The following is a 20,738-nucleotide window of genomic DNA, read 5'->3' as shown; positions in this document are numbered from 1 at the left end:
AACAGCATGATTAAGGGTTTGGATCATGAGACAGGCAATCAAAGTTTCACAAAGAATACAAAGTCACAGTTGCTCCATTGAAGCTTATTCCTTTGTCAAAACTAAACTGAGTGTCCAGAAATTATTATTATTATTATTTATTCACTTTCAGCTTATAGATGAGTCTATAAAACAAGTATTCCTAAATTGAGGGACTTTTATGGTCAGAATGTGTAAAAAAATAAATAAATGTAAGAACACCATCCAATGAGCCACAATTTCCACTTGAATTGAAACAAGACAGTGATCATTCAAATTAATATTTTATTCACAGGCAAATAAAATACTAGCACAAAATTGTTTTACAAAATTGAATACAAAGCTCTCAGCTGTGGTAGGATCATCAGGGAGGTCCGTAGTGGTGGTCAAAGAACAAGAACCATAGACTGTCTAACAGAGTGCTGGTGGACCAGGTGGTTTTCAGTCTTTGACAGGGTGCATTTCTACTTTATGGCCAACTAGAAAGTTCTTTTGGCAAATAAAAGTAGAGTATGTGAGAGAAATAAAAGTTGGACAAGCAGGTTTTTGTTTTTTTACTTACAGATAGTCAGGATAACTATGGTGTCATTTTAGAGAACAGAAATTTCCCAAACATGTCAGTTATCCAAATCAACAATTGTTTACTCTGAATAAATTATGCATTTAAAATATTGCCAGCATGAGGTACAACTGAATGGTGTTTTTTGAGCCGACGATACAAGGCCTCATTTCAGCATCAGTCTTGTGTTGAGCTAATGAGCACGCCTTTCTATACATTATTCACAATATTTACACCGAGGTTTTTTTTTTTTACCTTCTCTTCTCAAGGTAGCAACTGTCAAGTTTAGTTTCAAATCCATTAACGCACAGTTTTTTTTTTTCTCTCCAGGAATCCAACTTCAGTGATCTCATGGCCTCAATGTGCTGAACACGACAAAAGATGCATGAGAAGTCGCTGCTGCCATGTCCTCCTCTACGACTTGGCTTCCAAAAGAGGCTTGATGTCTTTAATGCCGTGCTCTGCTGCCACTGCGATGATGTGGTTCAGGGCATTCATGTGGCCCAACATCTTCACGACCTCTTTGACTTGGTCCCTGTTGGCAGAAAAGGGTTATTAATGATGCAGCATGGACAAAACTCATAACAAGGCTATGATCAAAGGATTTGTCTAAGAACACTAGTTAGTAAATTGTTATTTTGTGATTTAACAAAACAACCCTGGCAGTGCAATCTTCCATTGTATCCTTCCTAAAGCACCTTCCATATTATTCCAACAGATGGAGCTATAAATGAATTCAAATTCCCCAATTGAGACAAATTATCTGTCCAGTACGTATAGAGTCTAGCAGAACTTCTTACTTGGCAGTGCGTCGATCTACATCGGACCCGCTCAAGCTGCTGCGGTACAGTGAGTTGGCCAGGTGGGTGAGGTAGCGACAGAACGGCTCCAACTGAGGCAACGTGTGCTGGCCCTTCAGTCCAGAGAACCACTGCACCGGCAGACACTCCACCACCTGAAAAAGATACAAGAACGGACAAGGAGGCTTTTAACACAAGCTCTGTGTCACCCTGTTTGGTGACTCACAAACTGCCACGGTTGACCAACTGAGCCACCTGCTCCTAAACAACAGGTGCGTTTGTCAAGCTAAGGCTGCTAGCTGTAGAAAGGCACAGGAGAGGGGAGTGCAGCCAGTCACAACGACCTGGGTGGAGAGGCTTGTATTATAGAATACCAGTTTCCACTGCCAAGGCGGCTTTATAGTCACATTATGTATTATTAAATACTGTAGGATGTCTCTGGAAACATTTTGAAACCTACAATAATGTTTGTGAATGAAGTACAGGCTTGCATAAAGTGACAGGGTTTTTGTTTTTTTCTCTTATCTGTGAACATAATAGAAAAGACACCATCAAAGTGCAATGAATGGAGCAAGTGAATGTGGACAAGTCTCTTCCTACCAGTGTGGGCTGCTTTATGCAATAAAATGTCCCTCTCTGAATTTGTGCACACATTTCCATATTGTAATTAATCAAACAATCTTTCATATCCCCTCTCCAGACCAGAGACAAAGTTAAGGGAATAAGAAAAGAACTTGAATTATTGCTCAAAATCATAGTTTTAAGTTTTAGTACAAAAAAAACTGCAACAGACCATAATCATGTTTCCTCTGTACCTGCTGACTGATGCTGGTCTTTGTCAAATGAGTGATATCACTAACCACAATTTATGTTGTTCTCATAGTCGGTAATTGTAAACCTTTTTAGTACAACTTAATTAATCTAAACAAGCATTCTGACGACATCAGCTCTGCTGTGTCTATTTAAACATGAAGCATGAAACTACAAAGCAGCCGGTGGGTCTCCTACCTTCTGACACTTTGGGACATTGTCCGCTCCAGTGTCTGTGGTCTGCAGTGCAGAGAGGATGTATCTATTCAGAGTGCTGTCCAGTGCCAGATCCTTCAGACAGGAACTGGATAAGATTCCTTCCCACTGCAGGATGTTGTCCAGCAGCTAAGACAGAAACACAACAGCATATAATGTCAACATCCAACTAAGTTTTTTTTTAGCTACCACAGAAGTAAAAATAACACTGTTTACTCCACATTTGCACACACCTTAACACAGGACCAGAACTGCCGCTGGTAGAATAAGTAGGGGCCGCTGTTCTTGTTCTCCAACACGCTGAACAAAAGCAAAAAACACACTTTTAATCAGTTATCAAGTTTCATCATACAGATTGAAGAAACACAAACTGGACTTCCTCTATTGTGTAACATACTTTTTGGGGTAAAGTGGAAGAAAAACATCTTCATCCAGAGTCCGCCTGGTCCTGAAGACAATCGTTTTCAAAAGCTCCTGATGAGAGAAAAAAATAGGGGATGACCATCATTTTACAACATATGCCAAAGCCTATTGTTTTACAGATGAAGTGCATTATGTTTATGTAGGTACTAAGAGAGTGACCGGTACCTGTGTGTATCTGTTGTCCCCGTGCAGCACAGTGGGGTAACCTTTCATTAGTCTGTGAATGAAGCCCACCAGCCCGGCTGTCTGACTGTTTGACAGCGGGTCCCACACTTGCTCTGCCAACACTGAGAAACACACACACACACACACACACACACACATACACAAAACGCACAAACCATAAATACACATGACAGATTTTGTACTTGAACATCTTAGTATGCAAGATTGCAACTGTGTGGGTTACTCTACCTGTCAGTTTGGAGAGGATGACCTTCTCCACAATAGCAGGCAGCAAGCTGATATCCCCATCTCCTCTCTGCAACACGCTGTGCTCCTCGAAGCCGTAGAACAACAGCGACTCAAACCAGAGCATGTACTCGAAATTTGCACACTGAGCCTGGGCAGAAAAAAAAAAAAAGGGGGAAAAAGGACAAGTGGATTTGAGAGTTTACCTCTTCCATTTCCATAAAAGAAAAATGCTACACCAAAAGCATACACATGCCTTACCTCAAGAGGGTTCCATGTAATCAGCTGCAGACGGACTAAAGGGTTAAAGAGCTTGGGCAGACAGAGGCCTATGTAAGCGTCTCTGTAGCAGTCGGCGTATTCTCTCCTCCACACCTCGAAATGGGATTTGATGCAGTCCAGAGAGTGAAAGTCCTCCACCACGTCCTCAAACACTTTCTTACATTCCCTGATGATACGATCTGGATGGGACAAAAGGCTTCGGTTAGGCGTGAACTACGGAATGTCTGATGAGTGCTATGTCTGTGTGCTGGCATTTCTGCAGCGACTTTAATGAGGTACCTCTCTCCATGTTGAAGCTGGTGATGTCAGTTGAGGTCTCCTCATCATCAGACGATAAGCCTTCTTTATGCTCGGCCCTCTTTCCATTCTGCTCTCTAGCTTGTCGCCGGCGAGTTCTGCACCCAACCACAGGCACAAAGGCAGATAATTAAAAGCACGGACAGAATTTATGGTAAAATGTTATGAGCTTGGCACTTAAATTACTTCCTCAAAACTATAACTACTTGCATGGCACACCTATGCTTTACAAACCAAGCTACAATTAAGGCTGGATTTTTGTGAATACAGAAAGCTAAGCTTATAAGTACTTTTTTTTGCATACTGGGACAAAAGACCACAGTATCAGTAGCCTAGTAACTTAAGAATTTAGCCTATTAATCCTGGAAACACGTCTTTGAGATAGATGTAGCTCCATACCGTCGTGCTTCTCTTTCTGCTATCCTCCTCTGACGACTGTTCTCTTGGTATGCTGCGCGGTCACGGCCGAATGAGTCCAGATTGGGAGCCATGACAGCTTTACCTGCAAGAGACAGGAGTCATGTTAGAACCAGCAATAAAAAGCTGAGACAACCCATAACCCTTATTCTTATTCTGGGCCCTTAACATCCCACACAACAAATTTAGAATAATGCTTAAAAACATGAATTAAATGACAGGAAAAAGGATTGTTCTGAAAACGTATGAAACAAGTTAAAATACTGACCTAAACCTCCTAATTTGTCAAAGGTAACACAAGCAACAAGACATCATATTTGTTACAAATAATTTTGGTATCATTCATTTTTCTAGTCACTTACCTGCCTGCAACTTCCAACATGTTACAGTGAAAGTGACAGATGACAAGTCACTAACAGATCACTTTTTAATCTTTACTTGTGAGTCAAGTGGGTCATTGCTTGAGTTTAGCTACAACCACCCAGCTGACTGAGAGACTCGGCCAATAAAGAGTAGCCAAAACAACTCCTCCAATAAAACAGTTCTCATGTACGAACATGCTCACTCACTCGAATCACACCTCAATTAACCTGAACCACACTCATGAGGGAAACATAAATGGGGGTTGTGGGTAACGAGAATGTGAGAGCACACACACACACACATACGCTCACGCACACACACACACATACGCTCACGCACACAGAGAACTAACGAGGCCGTTCAAATAAATCATAAAAACCTTCAAGATGGACTGACTTGAAAGGCTTGCAAACTCCGACGATTCATCTTTAATATCATCCTGTCTTCTCTGGACAAGTCGTGAGGCCCGTTGCCTTAGTAACTGGTGCATGGCAGCCTCCAGCTCCAGGACAGCAGGCACCTGAAAGATATGATGCCTTCTGTGACCTCTGACCCAAACAAAAAGCGGGGCTCCGAGTCACAGGGTGTTCTTGCTGGGGGGGGGGGGGACCAGAGGAGCATGATGGACAGTATAATACTGGAACCAAAATATCGCTGGTGTTGAGTGAAAACTTAATCTCTAAAATGACATATTTCTTCAAAGAAAAGCTTTAAATTTAAATTTGTTCAGCCAACGATTTAGGCCGAAAATAATGATAATCCGAGTTAACGGCATAATTGAATGCCTTGTGAAGTTAATGCAATAAAACCACAAAATTGTAGAGCTGATGTTTTTTACCCAACATTGACGATATACAGTTCCAGTATTGATGTTTACACTGTAATCACTCCGTACTAAGTCATACTGATAATGGTTGGTAAAGTGTGCTGTTTCCATCACCTAATAGGGTTGAAACAGACATTAGTGTGTATGAGAAAACACATGTTGGCAGCTGGCACGCCTGTTTCTCACTTTGTTCCATGCAGTTGCTGCTCTGCTGCTGCTGCAGGATCAAGCATGAATTATTCTATTTAGACATGCATTCAGTAAGTAGCTAGCTGTAGCTTGGGTCAGAGACATCATTTCATTATGTTTTAAGAAATTGTTAAAATCGGAAATTGTGTATGTAGTAACGCCAGTATACTGGGTATTCATACATCTCATCTTAAGATAACTTTGTATACAATACCTATTATAAATGTTTTTTCAAGTAGCTGAAAACATTAAACAATAAGATTCATTACGAAGTAAGAGCATTTTTTGTATACAAAAAATTATTTTGCAAAACATCACTTGCAAAAGTATGCCACTATGCCTTTGAAAGTTATGTTTCTGACTAATAGGAGAGCAGTTGTGAAGCAACTGGGACTTTTGAGTGTGCTCCAAGTGACTCAATTGCAGGCACACTAACTTTTCAGCTCTGTTATCCAGCGTCAATAAAGCATCTTATTTTTGTTTTAATATCAATCTTTCACATTAAAAATGTCTTATTGGATTCTATCTCTTTTAAAATCCACATCAAGTGGTTAAGAGTTCACACAGACACAAAACAGAAAACAGCTAATCAGACGGCAGATAAATTCTCCCTTACCTTTTCACTGAAACACTCAAGCAAGTCTCCAACATACCCTCGCATCTCTTGCAAGAATTTATATTGATCTGCATTGTCATTGGACGAGCCCTCCAGCTGCTGGATGGCGCTCTCGGAGGCAGCTAGGTCTTCTTCGATCTGTTTGTAGCGCCTGGCGTTTGCGTCGTGGCCTGCGCGCATTTGGTTGAGCCTACAGAGACACGACACACAGGGAAAGAACGTAATGATGACTTAGAATAGACTGAGAAGGCAGAAAGATACTTTAAAGTGCACCCATCAAATAAACACAGAGACATCATGAAATCTGATTAACAAGACACAAGGAGCTAAAATAATGCACTCATTTGTAGTCTGAATGAGAAGTGACAAATGTAACCCCCCTCCAGACCTCATCACTCCCTCTCTGGCCCTTAGCTCTGTGGATAGCTTGGCTGAAGACTTATATTAGATGTCGCCGCGGTGTTCCACTGGACCTACCTATCCTGCAGGCGTTTCTTTACCAGATCAATGGATACCGGCGTGAGATCGCTAATAGGCGTCACATAGTGAACAGAGCCATTGTCTGCTCGGCCGGTTGGCTTGGCAGTCTGCGGGGCCACAGTGCTGTAGGTGAATTGCATGCTGTAACCAGAGCCATAGGGTTGGCTCTCGTAGCTGTTCTGGTAGTAGACTGTGTTGTCCTCTAGCTGGCTGCTTTGGACCTGGTCATTAGAAACAAGGAAAACATATAAAGCTTTTAATAGGACAACTAGGAGAAGGCAATCGTTATGCAATGATATAAAACCGAGAGAAGCATCAGTATGTCACAGCAGTCCAGAGGGTTAGTACAGCTTACCTGGGGTATGCTGATTCCTTTCCTAATCTGCTCCTGCTCCCAACGGCTCACCTCCTCATCTTGACCTGTATCCAGTGCCTCGTCATCACTACCCTCAATACCTGTACATGTAAAGGGGATGTTCATGTTTTAGAGACAGCTGATTAAAATAAAATATATATGTATATATGATCATTGAACGGCCACTCTGCACCATTTTCTTTGGTTACCTATTTCCTCAGCGATCTTTTGTCTCTGGGTTTTGTTCTTGACTCCGCTGAAGCGGATCCTCTTCTCTTCCTCGTCTTCATCGTCACTGGCATCTTGGTCTTCTTCCCGTACCATGCGTTTCTTGGGAGTCTCCGTCTCTACGAGCGGGGCTTCACCCCCCAGCTCTCTAGCTAGTTGCCTGCGCTTTCTGGCAGCATGGATGAATGCCGCATCGGGGATCTCCCCTGTCGTAAGAGAGAAACAGGTCTTGATGTGAAAGCACATTCATGGGGTTTTCAACAACAGATAAGAGGACCAATAATTCAAAGAGGGTACATATTCAATAGAATGAATTTGAAATAACCAAATATAAAAGTGCTAATATGAGCGTTAGACTGGTTGTGCCAGTGCTGATTGTTTAAATTTAAGTGTGTGTTTACGCTACCTGGTCTGAGGCTGCCGAGGGAGGAAAGCGTGTTGAACGATGCTCCCGGGTGGATGCTCTTGGAGACCTGACCTTGCGCCGGGCCACCTTGACTCTTCGCCTCTTCCTCCTGCTCATCCACACTGTCCACCTCCATTTCTTCCTCCCCCTGTTCACTACCCGCTCTGCTGGTAACTTCCTCCTTGATGGAAACCAAAGGCTGAGCTGGTGCATCTAGGAAAACCAGATGCAGAGAAAAAAAACGAGCGATGAGGATACCAGATCTAACAAACTAAAAACAAATCCCTTCAACTTCAGAAAATAGATCTTAGTTATTAGATTTAATCTGGGAGGGAAAAAAATAAAAAGTCTGGCTGATCATTCTGATAACCCATCTTCCCCTTAGATGGTTATACAATATGGTTGGATGCAAACAAGTACAATTAAATTCCAAAGTAAAATGTAGATCCCCTTCCCCTAAGAGATCTAACCACATCTTCAGGTACAACATGTGACATTTTACTCTCAAGGTCCTGAGTATTTGCTAGAATATAATTCATTGTCACAGTTCAAGTCCTTTGCAGCACAACACTAAAGATATGCCTGAATCTAGTTACATGATGTCTCATATTTAGGACCAAACGTAGTGGCTGCAAATTCAGCTATGTATATTAAAGCATTGTTAATATTACTAATGTGACAGCAGGGATACCAGACGATGCACAGCATGGACACAGACACACACACACACACACACACACACACACACACACACACACACACACACACACACACACACACACATACACACATACATACATATATACACACCACCAGATTTGAATTCATGTTTGCTTCCAGACTTCTCCAAGTCCTCCTTGTATTCTTTCTTCAGCTGTTTGACAATCTTCTTGCTGTAGTTTGATTTTTTCACCCGGAACACCTCGGATTCATCTGTTTACAAACAAGACAAGTTAAACATGCACATCATCCAAAGGTTTAAACCAACACGAGATCTTGCACAGACGCTCACCGGCTAGCTAACTTAGCATTGGTTGACCATGCTAGCTTACCTTCATCATCGTCGAAACTCAGCAGACTGGCTTTGGTTGGTCCGGCCACCGTAGCCGCAACGACAGCCGCGTCTTTGCCTTTCTTCTCTTTCTTGACAGCTCTCACATTGTACACGCTGGCCTGGAACCCGTTGCTATGGTAGTTATCCGCGCCGCTGGCTGCTACGGCAACGCTGTGAGATGAAGTCTCCATGAACGGGATTTCCTCCACCACAGGCCCAAACGACGTCGGCGCCACTGCGGGCTGCCGACCCTCCTCCTGCTCCTCCTCGTCGGACTCATTCCGGCGTCGAAAGTTAGCTCGCTTTGCCTTTTTAAACATTTTTGTGTTTTTTTTTTTTAATATTCAGTTAAATGCAACAGCGCATGGTCTAACGTGGGGCGCCTTAAAACTGTGCTTCGAGCAGAAGGAAACTATCACCACACTGCAAGTCAGCCATTTTCTGTCAGATAGTGAGCTTCTTCTTCGTCGGCCGAATTTGAAGCTGACCACGTGCATCGTGGGGACAATACTGCCCCCACGTGTTCAACACTGGTACAGGCGCGGATCAGAGACGTGCACAGCAGTGGGTTACATGAATTAATGAATAAGATTAATGCAAAATGTAAGATTATGAACGTGAATTGAGGCACATTAGATGGCAAAGTGTGCAAATATGTCTGTTTATGCTGTGTTTTCCAAAGTACATGGTTACAAATATAACAATCATCTTTTCTGTTTGCTTATGGTTATTATTATAGGTCCATTGTTTCATTTGTCCATTTGAATGAAACAAGAGAGGCAAAACAAACTACCTGACCCTCATGTGAACAAGGGACAGTGTGATTAACTCTATAGCTTACAATATGTCAAGCTTTCATTATGTGCTCAACTCATGCTTAATTTGAGTTTATAGTAAAGGAATTATAAATATCCAGTCTGCGTGAAAAAACTTCTTTTTTTTTTTACAACATGTAAGCCTGACTACTGAAATTGCTGAGTCCTACATTTTTGTTGAAGCAATTCCAATCATTGTGACATCGTATAACATGCATAGCACAGACCATTTGCCCCTGTGAAAGCACACCATATTCTTAGGAACCCTTGAGACTATTATACTCAAAGTCAAGGAAATTATTGATGACGCTGCTGTAATGACATGTGGGTTTGACTTTGACTTTCTGACAGTTTCCAGTAATGAAATCTCAGTGTATGTCAATGTTCTTCAGGGAAGCCTGCCATGAAAGGTTTTATATCAAATTGCCAGGATGGTGATCTCGAGGAATTGCAAACTTTGCAATAAAAGAGACATTATCAACTGACTCTTGACATCTGTCATAGGTTAAGACTCTTTTATGGATATCTAAGTCTAAAATATGGTGTTAACTAGCACGAGACCTTTTAGTTTTTCACATTCATCTGTTTGTAGAACAGAGACGAATTGACATGACTTAAATGAATGAAACCCATTTTGCAACCGCATTAGGCACATGTATATGTATACATGGGCTATCTATGCTTGTCAATAGCTTGAAGTCTGTTCACTTTATGTTTAAGAAGATATACAGACAGACAGAAACTAGAAGAAACTGTTGAAAGACTTTCAACCGTATGACCTTTCCACATCCCATTTCTCACAAATTCCTTGTCTTCAAAAATGGTCTCCTTTCATTTTATCTCACTTTCATTCACCCATCATTATCTCTGGGCTATTTCTTTCCCTTACTTGACGACAGCTTTTTGAAAAATGGTCTGGAGGAGATGATTCAAATGCATGTCTTTGAAATTGCACCTGATTGCTATGTATGGCGGCATGTTAAACACATTACAGACAAGGATAGAGTTGAGAGGAGCATATGTCTCTCCTGATAGAAACAGATAATATGCATTCTGAACTATGACAGCATTCAGCTCCTTTAATAAATGCCAGACATGAGCTGCAGTTAGTGAGGGTCATTACAGAGCCATTATTTTACACAGTGTAGTGTGCGCCGTGGTACTGATAATAACTGCTGAAATTAAAGTGTCACCGCAGATGAAGCTGGAGTGATATGTTGTGATTAATTAACATCAAGATGATCCTTTGCCATTAAACGATAATTGGAGATAAATTTCTTCCCATTAATGGTAGCATTTCAGTTTTGAAGTCCCAGATCCCCCTCTTTTTCTCCATAACACATTCACACAGTCATCATTAGAGCAGAACACATATTCTCATCCTATTGTGTTGTAGTAAGAAGTGGTATTCTCGTACCAATGAATTGCTACTGACAAAGCTATAGTGGTTAACATTTTCTAGAAGATGTTTTTACTTCAGAAACCTATTTGTAAATGCAGTAAAGGCCAGCGTATGCTTGAAACAAACAAGTAGTGATGATGGAAAGTCAAGGAATGTACTGTATGTGCTCATGGATGCACCACTAATGTGCATATGGATGTGCATTGTCTGAAGTATAATAAGTCCTCTGAATTTCATATTAGGGGGCCTGTTCTTTGGAGTACTAAATTTGATTAAGTTTTGTATAAAGAACATACTCTTAACCCATCCCTATTCTATGTCTATTGTTGTATTGTCATTTTCTCGTATGAGCTTCCCATAAGCTGAGCTCTTAAGAACTTGTATTGCTTTGGTTCTTGGATATACGTCTTTGAAAAAGCAATATCCTATTCATTTTTTTCTCTTACTACAACTATCCCAATTTCTTAATTCTAACATTCAGAGTCCATTACTACTTGGGCTCTGGGGACCTGATGATGTTAAAGTAGCTTGATGATGGGAAACAGTTAGGCAATCTCATCAGTTGAAACCAAGTTGGAAAGACAAATGTGGCCTGGCCTTGGTCCCGTAAAGAATGTTATTAATCTATATACCACTTGGAGGCACTGTAGCCCCTTGTAAGCAAAAGGCTGTGTCTTATTTGTGGACATGGTGTGCTCATAGTTCACTCATGTATAAATGCTAATGAAATACAATGACATTTCCTGATCCAGTGAATGTATCTGAAACAAGTCAGCATGAATAAAGATGACATCAATGCTGCTACTCAAAGGTTCATAAGGCTCATCAAATCACTCCTCTTATCGCTAAGAGGAAGCTATGTGACCAGGTGATTATTTGTATAAGAAAGGCAATTTAATTTGCCTGAGACCTTTATCATTATTTGTTCGGTTGTGTGTATGTGTGTGCAAGAGGCCGTGGTAAACGGGAGTATATTTTTCTTCTTTGAATAGTGCAGCAGGAGTTGTGCCGCTTTAAATTGCCCCCGCAGGATACAGTAACTATGAAAGCAAAGTTATAGAAGCCAAGGTTTCATTTGCAGTGATGGAACAAACATCAGGGTTGAATAACCCAGCTTATTAAATACACAGTGTGCGTGTCAAGAGGTAATGAAGATGGAATGACAATGATAAAAAAAAGAGGCGCTGTAATGAAAGGACAAGAGGATCTACACATTCTACCTCTACACTACGGAATTCCATTAACACAGGGCTACGTATATTAGTTTAGACAAAATTATGATGTCAAAATTCATCAGTTTTTCAAACAAACATTCCATCCCTTAGAGCACACTCATAATAAAAAATTATAGAAAAAAACATGTGCCTTTGCTTTCATGAATGCAATCATGTTTTTACAACCGAAAAGCTACATTTTCTCTGGAAATCTAATTTCGGAATTAGCTCTTCATGTGTCCCGGTGCTCTCAGGTAATAGTGTCCTTTGAAGGCAGAAGATTCATGTTGTGATACAAGCACACATGTACAAAGCTGGAAAAAATGGCTACTGTGGATAAATAATTATACTTATCTCTAACCGGGAATCAGGATTCACTGAGGTAATTTCTGTTTAGACACTCTGTATGCTTTGTGCAAGCAGAGTACATTATCCCTCCTCGGGCAGAGGAGGAATAACAAGTGTGTGCGCCAGGATTTACTTGACATCCTTATTACCAATCACTGGGATACAAAATCAAGAAAATAACAACCTAACACACAAGCTATTTGACCACAAAATGACCCAAAATTTCAGACAAACAACAACACGTTTGAAACACAGGCGTGGACTGTCTGACAATTATTTCTTGTATAGAGAGAATACAACAGTACCATTCTCTTATACTTGCTACACTTTGTGTGCATGCGCAAGATGATCCATTTGACTTTGTGTGTCAGTTAAAGTAGTCTACTGCTTTCTGCTCATGTCACAGGTAGCAGAGCTTTCTGTATGTGTTGACAATCTGACTTGATTGCGGTGCAGGGATGTGTTTGTCTCAGCTGTTAACCCGCACTTGTGAATACTGCAGTGACCTCCAACTGCCTCCTTCATGCATTAGAAGAAAAATTGACATTAACAATTGAATTCCCGTTTCATGCTTCCTCTCAAATCCCCCTTCCCTTCGGATGCCGTTCCCTCTCCCCCATTTCCAGTTTATACTCTTCCCTCTCTGTACCTTTTTAAGTGGAGCAGTTGTTTTTTTGTGCGCCGAGTTTTAAGAGTGGAGATTGAATAGTGGCAGAGGCTTTTTTTTTTTTTTTTTTAAAGAAAGTATGGAGAAGAAAGTTGTCTCAAACTGCGGTGTCAGCAACATCACCTTTCCTCTCCTCCAACCCTCCTCCTCCCTCCTCCTCCTCCTCCTCCTCCTCATCCTCTCTCATCTATCACTCAAGGCAACATCAAAGCCTAATCACCGGGAGTCATAGTTACCCATCCTGTCCAGACAAGGAAAAGCTATCAGGACTTTTGCTCACATGTACATTCACACACGCACACACACACACACACACACACACACACACACACACACACACACACACACACACACACACACACACACACACACACACACACACACACACACACACATCCACATATATCTCCACCGGCTTTGCAAAGATTGTCCCTCTCCTGACAAATTCTCCCCTCCTGGGAGCAGGTGGACTCGTATTGGGGATTTAAGAAAACTAGCACACCATGATCTGTAACCCCTGATAAGGGAGAAACAGAAACATGCTTTCAGAGACTTATGCTTCCCTCAGCACCTTAGAGCAAAGCGGATGGAGAGTAAAGTTTTGTGAAGGGGGTGGAGGAGATGATGTGCCTTATTAAATAGAACACACAGAGAAAATTATGATATTTAAACCCACTTTGAAGCCTCAAACTGGTAAATAAATGATGTGCTCAAGAAGACTCAAGAAATGTCTGCGGCTCCTACACCTGCGGCTCCTTGCTTAAATATTCATTTCCTGTCATAGTCACAAACACTTGAGTACGTGTAGAGCTTATAAGTGTATGTGTGTGTGTGTGTGTGTGTGTGTGTGTGTGTGTGTGTGTGTGTGTGTGTGTGTGTGTGTGTGTGTGTGTGTGTGTGTGTGTGTGTGTGTGTGTGTGTGTGTGTGTGTGTGTTAAAGATGTATGCTGAGTTAGAAGGATGTGTGCGCTGAGAGATGTTGCTCACAAACTGCTTCCTTCAAGTGAAGAGAAGAAGAGAAGAAAAGAGAGAATTCAAGATTTATTTTCTTCTCAATAATAAACTCAAACAGCCTCAAAACCAGCGGACAGCACGGTGGAGAAGAAGCAAAAAGCCCTCTGCGCTTTTTATCCGCTCTCTTACTATTCTTTCATCCCTGCAATGCTCATAATGGTCTTGAGATTAGTGCTGGATGTGTTAACTAAACTTCTCATTTGGCAGACAGGGAGGGTGAGGAGCCTCCTGTTTGAGAGAATTACTGCGGGAAAAATGAAAAGAGAGAATTTTCAATGCGGATGTTTAGAAGATGAAAGGCGAGCTAATGCGGAGAGGAATTTCAAAAATATTTTAGTATAAACTAAAGTAATTGTACCCAATTCCACACATTCAGAAACGTACAAACTTTCAGCAGCAGATGTTCCCACTCAACGCTGGCCAAACAGAGCTCTAAATAAATTAAATGTGTAGGTTTTGATGATTTCAGACAATGCATTTAAAATCTATCTAGTTCATTGTTCTGGGATTGACAATCTATCATAGTTGACTAACCGTCCAGACGCAGAACAGCTGACTCATTTCCATGTCTGATTTTAAATAGGCCCTGCGCACACCTGGCAATCAAAACGTGTCTTAATTTATGTCAACCCAAGTGGCTTTAAAGGCAAACTGCATTGTGGATACACTGGGATTTGACCTTCCAATCAGTATTCTATTTGGTCCGAGACATGTGACAGTAGAATTTGCCAAATTTCCCAAACATCTCTGCTGCATTTTTTTAAGTTGGTCTCTGAGGAAAGGTTAATGGCCACTGCAATTTTTTTCCTGTAATAATATGGCCAAATACATACAAAGTAAGCACACACTTTAAGACCTCTCCTCCACACTCTTCATCATTGTCTGCTGATTAATCATTGCATCTGACTGCTCATTAGACCATCTCTTTTAAACTCCTTGACCTTGTTTCGACTTTTATCCCCTCTCATCTTCTCATATTGCGTTTCTGTCTTTGATTTGCCTCTCTTCTCCATCTCTTTATTTCCAAGCAGCGTATGTTTCAGGCAGTCCTTCAGGGGCTTTTCTCTTCCGTCAGCCTGAGCACAGATATTTCAGCACCTTGATTTCGGAGTAATTACATGGGGATAAATGATGACTCTCCCTGAATGTATTTCTCCCCTCTCTCTGTCAGCCCATGAGGAACAGGACCTCAGGCACACCGATCACTCACTACTACTCTGCAGGAGGGAGGTCGAGTCTCTAAAAGTTTACACATAAAGACAAAAATAATTGTTTTTTCTTCATTTCAGAGTAATTACATAATAACAACTCTGTCTGAATGCATTTTCCTTCTTTCTGTCAAGCTGACAGTAACAAAACCTGGGGCACAGTAATCACCCGTTAGTGCTCTGCAAGATCAATCTTTTAAAGAGTTTACACATTACATTTTTTTTCTGAACGTTTTACTTTTTGAATATCTATTTTATACAGGGACTTCAGCTGAGCATATCTGCTATTTTTTAGCACCATGCTGTGTCACATTCATACAGTTATATAGATTCCCACTAGGGAGTTGCCAAGGGCAACCGCATTCAGCTGTTTGCCACTAGGCAGCTCCACTAGAACAACTGGGGATTGCTCATAGGTACTTCAATAATAGCTGTAGAGAGCTCATTTACACCCGACCTACATTCTCACCTGCTCCTCTGTTTCAATCCCAAACTCTTGTACTCAAAGTACACTTTTTTAAGCTTAGGATACTTTTCATAATTCCCAAGGGTCTGAAAATAAGATTAAAATAGATAATTTATTAATAAAATCTGGTATCTGTGCTGGTGTGAAACAAAATGATATCAATTCAAGGGTTTTCACACCAGCCCTTGGGATTGAGATCACCTTATTGTGATTCCTGTCACTTTTACCAGTTGCCTGTTCTTGAAGTCCAAGGGCTATGTGAAGTAGCCCCTATCAGTGGAAAGCATCAAAAGCCAGCCTTATCTTATGTCTGATATCCAGCAGGTTAACAATAACAACTTGAGATTTTGAGCATCTGTGAGTGATTCATTCGGCTCATGGTAGGACAAAGGAGAAAACAAATAACAGGCCCTTTGTGACATCTCCTCTCAGGGACACATCCAAGCTCACCAGGGGTAGAAGCCCACCGCTGCCCCGGCAGAAGGCCTCGCACCAGGGCCTTGATTTAATCACTATCCAGCAAGGGAAGAGGCCAAGCAGGCAACAAAGCTGCCCTCCAGCCTTCCACCCCCTTGCCATCAATGCTCCCTGTGGGTTGACCCAGGAGAGGCCAAGCCTCACCCTCCACCCTCCACCCGGGTCGTTTGAAGATGAGAGAGGCTGAGTGCGACAGGAGGGACGGCCAAGAGGAGGAGAGCTAGATGAAACCCTGGTTGTTCTCTTTGAACTGCTAATCACCGTGTTTAAAGCTGACCTCGCTTCCTGTCTCTCTTTCTGTGTTTGGCTCATTAAAATATGTACCCTGATAAAGGGTCCAGATGGGAGTTCGCCATGAAACACGATTCCTACCTCTGTTCCAGTCAAACACATATGCCTCATTTTCTCCCTCAAAGACAAAATAATAAATGACCAGGTGAGAACTGCATATTATTTGAACTTGAAATGGAGATTATCGATACATACACTCATTTGCTTTTTAATTATCGATACAATGAATAAGGATTGTATCCATGGGGCTACCTCAGGAAAATGTATAGTAAGGTTAAGGTTTACAATGAGATTAGGGATTTTAAATAGCCCTGCAATCAAAACATGTCTCAGTTTATGTCATCCTAAGTGGCTCTAAAGGCAAACTGTATTGTGGATACACTGGGATTGGACCTCCCAATCTATTTTCACTTTGGTCAGGGACATTTGGAATATGCCAAATTTACTAAACATTTCTGACGCATTTTTTTTCAAATACAAATGTGTATGTTTTCTGCGTCAGCAACTTGCAGTTAAACCTAATCAGGGAAGAAAAATCTAAAAGTGGTCTCACAAGTTGGACTATATTTGCTTTTAGCCAGCTATAAAAAAACATTTTCATGTTGCCTTTGTACCTTTTGCACTACAGTATAATTTATCCCCATCTTTCATATTGTAATTTAGTGTGGGCAAGTACTTGCCCTACTACTCTGCAATAAATTTTGGTCCCTCAGAAACGTTTTGTTAGGATTGCAACCCAATGAGAGTCACACATCAATATTTCTCAAATTTGTGTTTTTTATTCATAAGATACTTTCAGGTGAAGGGAATATTTCTGAACAGTTCAAGACCTACTTTAAAGCCAATTCACAGGTTCATTCTAACTCACCTTGTCAATCTTCAGATCTTCATCCTCCTCACTTGTAGCCGTCAATTTTCGATTAGATTTAGGGGAACCAAAATAATGGATGGCTTTTCCCACTTAACAAAAACATGTTCCTCTTTAAAATGTTTCAAAATATGTTTAAAAAGAATTTGATTGCTGTTTTATAATTGCTTTCCTTATGTATTATTGTCCGTGTATTCATGTTTTATGTTTTATATTATATCTATAGTTGTTCCATTCATAGGGACTAGTAACTTTACCATTGCTTCGGAGTTAATGCAGGTGTATAAACAATAGCCCCTCAACAAACACAAGCCCACGCTTACTCTAGCACGCACCCACATGCACACATATATGCACGCACACACAAACACACACACACACACACACACACACACACACACACACACACACACACACACACACACACACACACACACACACACACACACACACACACACACTTACACACATTTAATACACATCTCGACACTATCACATTTTCTTTCTTTTTTGTTGTGTATAATGTATTGTAATTTTTGTTATTATTGATCATATCTTGTGAAAATACTTTGTCAACAATATTACAAAGTCATATCTTATGTATATTAATCTTCTATAATCTTCTGAAATGTGAATATTATATTGGTGGAGGCTATAAATAAGCCAAGTGGGCTCTCTGCCTCTTCCTGCACGATATTATTTATCTCTGTTATGTTTGTGTATTTTTTAAAATCGTGCACACAAAAACAACAACTAATGAACTAATAAGATATTAGTTCTGAACAAGCCCACAGAGACTGCAGGGAGGAGGGAAGGTGAGGTGTGGAAGGAGGGCATGAGGCAGAGGAGAGGAGGAGAGTAGGGTTGCAGGGGATCAATCAATCAATCAATCCCTCCTGTTGGTTTATATTGACTCTGCAGTCCCACTGGGCCACCACGGTCAATGTGCTTTCAGGCATTTTGCCTGGGTCGATGAAGGAGCGTGCCTGGCTAACACTCATCTTTTATAAGGATATGTGTGTTTGTGTTTTTGTGATATATTAGATGATGTTATGCAGAGTGTATTGACAGCTTTATATACATATATGTCCTGTGGAAATTGCGGTTAGTGTATGATAAGTGATACATGTTTAAGAAATTACAACAAATGAATCTTAAGTATCAACATAAATAACCAAAGTGGAGCCATTGGGCATCAGAGTTTTCCATTTGCTGAAGACTGAGTTCTTTCAAAAATGTGTTGACCTTGCTACCAAGCTACAATGTGCCCAATGGCAGCTTCCCAAAGATCAACAGCATCAAAGTTGGCTTTGGCCCATCGACTGTGCTCGGCATTCAATCTGTCATATAAATGGGCGATAAAAACTGTCTACAGCACACGGTACAAATATCTGTGTCACCTGTTACTCTGATGTCAAGTTTGAACTACAATAATTGAAATCATCAAAATAAAGAATTATTGCCTTGCTCAACTGATTGTTTTTCAGCAGATTTAATGGATAAGACCTTCATATTTTAGCAATGATGGCAAACACATTTCTCAAATGATTCAAGAATTGGGCAATACATTTTGTGATCAAAGTGGTTATACCTTGTGTCTTATTTGTCTAAAAGGGGGGGGGGGGTTATATATATAAAATCATCTATCTTGGTATAAGTAAATTAATATTGTGATATTGGTAAATTGTGATATGATACATTTTAATGTTTGGGTTTGGGTAACCAGTCAATTACATTTATGTCAATTACATTTATGTATACAACACATTTATATTATCCAATAGTTTGACAACATTAGTTTGTTCACTTACTTATTAATGTACCTTTCTCTGTATTGCATATGGAAGATGAGCAATTATCATAGAAAGTGGAGATGAGGAGACAATTTTAGAAATGTTGGTTATCAATATAAAATATTACTGTATAGTTTGATATAATTTATTTTATAATAAATCCTTTGTAGTTAATTTCAACCACAAATCATAATTGATATCGCAATTCACTTAGGCTGAGTAGTCATTAAATAGCCTCTTGCAGTAAAAGTCAATGAAATATTGTTACTTAAGCATACTGCTGACAGTTAAACACATAAGACCCAATGAGTACAGCTTTAATGGCGAGTCACTGACACTGATGATGGTGAGCATAGTCTTCTCACTCCCACTCAGCTGATGAGAGAATCTAATTTATCACAAATGCATACTGTGTGTGTATAGAAACCCATCTAAATGTACTGTATGTACAAAAATGTGTGAAGTGTCTTATACCATGCGGATCAAAATAGACCCACGAGAGCTCTGTAAATATATAATAACATGGAAAAAGTGATGAAACGATGATATATAGGAACCTGTAATCTGTTCACAAGAGAAAAAAGATGCAAATCTTAGACATGAAAGCAAAAATATGGATAGACAGACAAGTAAACATAATTCAGGTACTCTTTTTCTTCTTTCTGACAGTCCAAGTTTTGACATTGGTTAACTTAATGTATGTTAATTTAACTTAAGAGAAATATCCATCCATCCATCCATTTTCCGTAACCTGCTTATGGGTCGCAGGGTGCTGGAGCCGATCTCAGCTGTCAATGGGTGAAGGCAGGGTTCACCCTGGACAGGTCACCAGTCTGTCGCAGGGCTGACATATATAGACAAACAACCACTCACGCTCACATTCGCACCTACGGGCAATTTAGAGTCTTCAATGCACCTAAGCTGCATGTCTTTGGACTGTGGGAGGAAGCCGGAGAACCCGGAGAGAACCCACACTGACACAGGGAGAACATGCAAACTCCACACAGAAGGTTGTCTAGCCCGGGAATTGAACCCGGGAATTGAACCCAGGCCCCTCTTGCTGTGAGGCGACAGTGCTAACCACTACACCAACGTGCAGCCTTAACAGAAATATGAAATTAGATATATTAGACTATTATTATTATTATTTTAACTCCACATCAAACTGAACAAATGCTACATATGGCTTATATGTCACATCACAGTCACTGGTGCTAAATAATTACTAAACTTTTTCCAGGAAACTCAATAAACAGATGTTACCATTAGTAACTGTAATTTCCAGTGATTAGTCTTTTAAAAGCGCTTTAAATGAATAGAAGTCATAAACGCTGTAAGATAACTACAGTCCTTGTCTGTCTGATTTACAGAACAGGTGTTTATGCAACTTAACAGAGGAGGTCCTTTAATTGGGACCACACCGGC

The 20,738-nt window shown here is 40.6% G+C and overlaps 1 protein-coding gene across 1 annotated transcript; it reads right to left on the bottom strand.

The window, feature by feature from the left end:
- Window positions 1-289: 289 nt before the first annotated feature.
- paxbp1 (PAX3 and PAX7 binding protein 1) lies at window positions 290-9,221 on the bottom strand. Its single transcript, XM_054625956.1, has 18 exons — window positions 8,749-9,221; window positions 8,507-8,629; window positions 7,697-7,909; window positions 7,272-7,496; window positions 7,063-7,163; window positions 6,705-6,928; window positions 6,228-6,417; window positions 4,993-5,116; window positions 4,216-4,318; window positions 3,799-3,914; window positions 3,499-3,698; window positions 3,241-3,388; window positions 2,992-3,113; window positions 2,801-2,877; window positions 2,637-2,703; window positions 2,386-2,532; window positions 1,378-1,532; window positions 290-1,112 (listed from the first exon to the last, which is right to left on the bottom strand). Exons 1-18 carry the CDS (start codon window positions 9,068-9,070, stop codon window positions 992-994), a joined length of 2,778 nt encoding a protein of 925 aa, XP_054481931.1. The 5' UTR covers window positions 9,071-9,221; the 3' UTR covers window positions 290-991.
- Between the last annotated feature and the right edge of the window lie 11,517 nt (window positions 9,222-20,738).

This window comes from Anoplopoma fimbria, chromosome 24 (assembly GCF_027596085.1).
Source record: "Anoplopoma fimbria isolate UVic2021 breed Golden Eagle Sablefish chromosome 24, Afim_UVic_2022, whole genome shotgun sequence".
Taxonomy (NCBI): Eukaryota; Metazoa; Chordata; class Actinopteri; order Perciformes; family Anoplopomatidae; genus Anoplopoma; species Anoplopoma fimbria.
The sequence above is the reverse complement of the archived record's forward strand: the minus strand, read 5'-3'. Positions and strand labels throughout refer to the sequence as shown.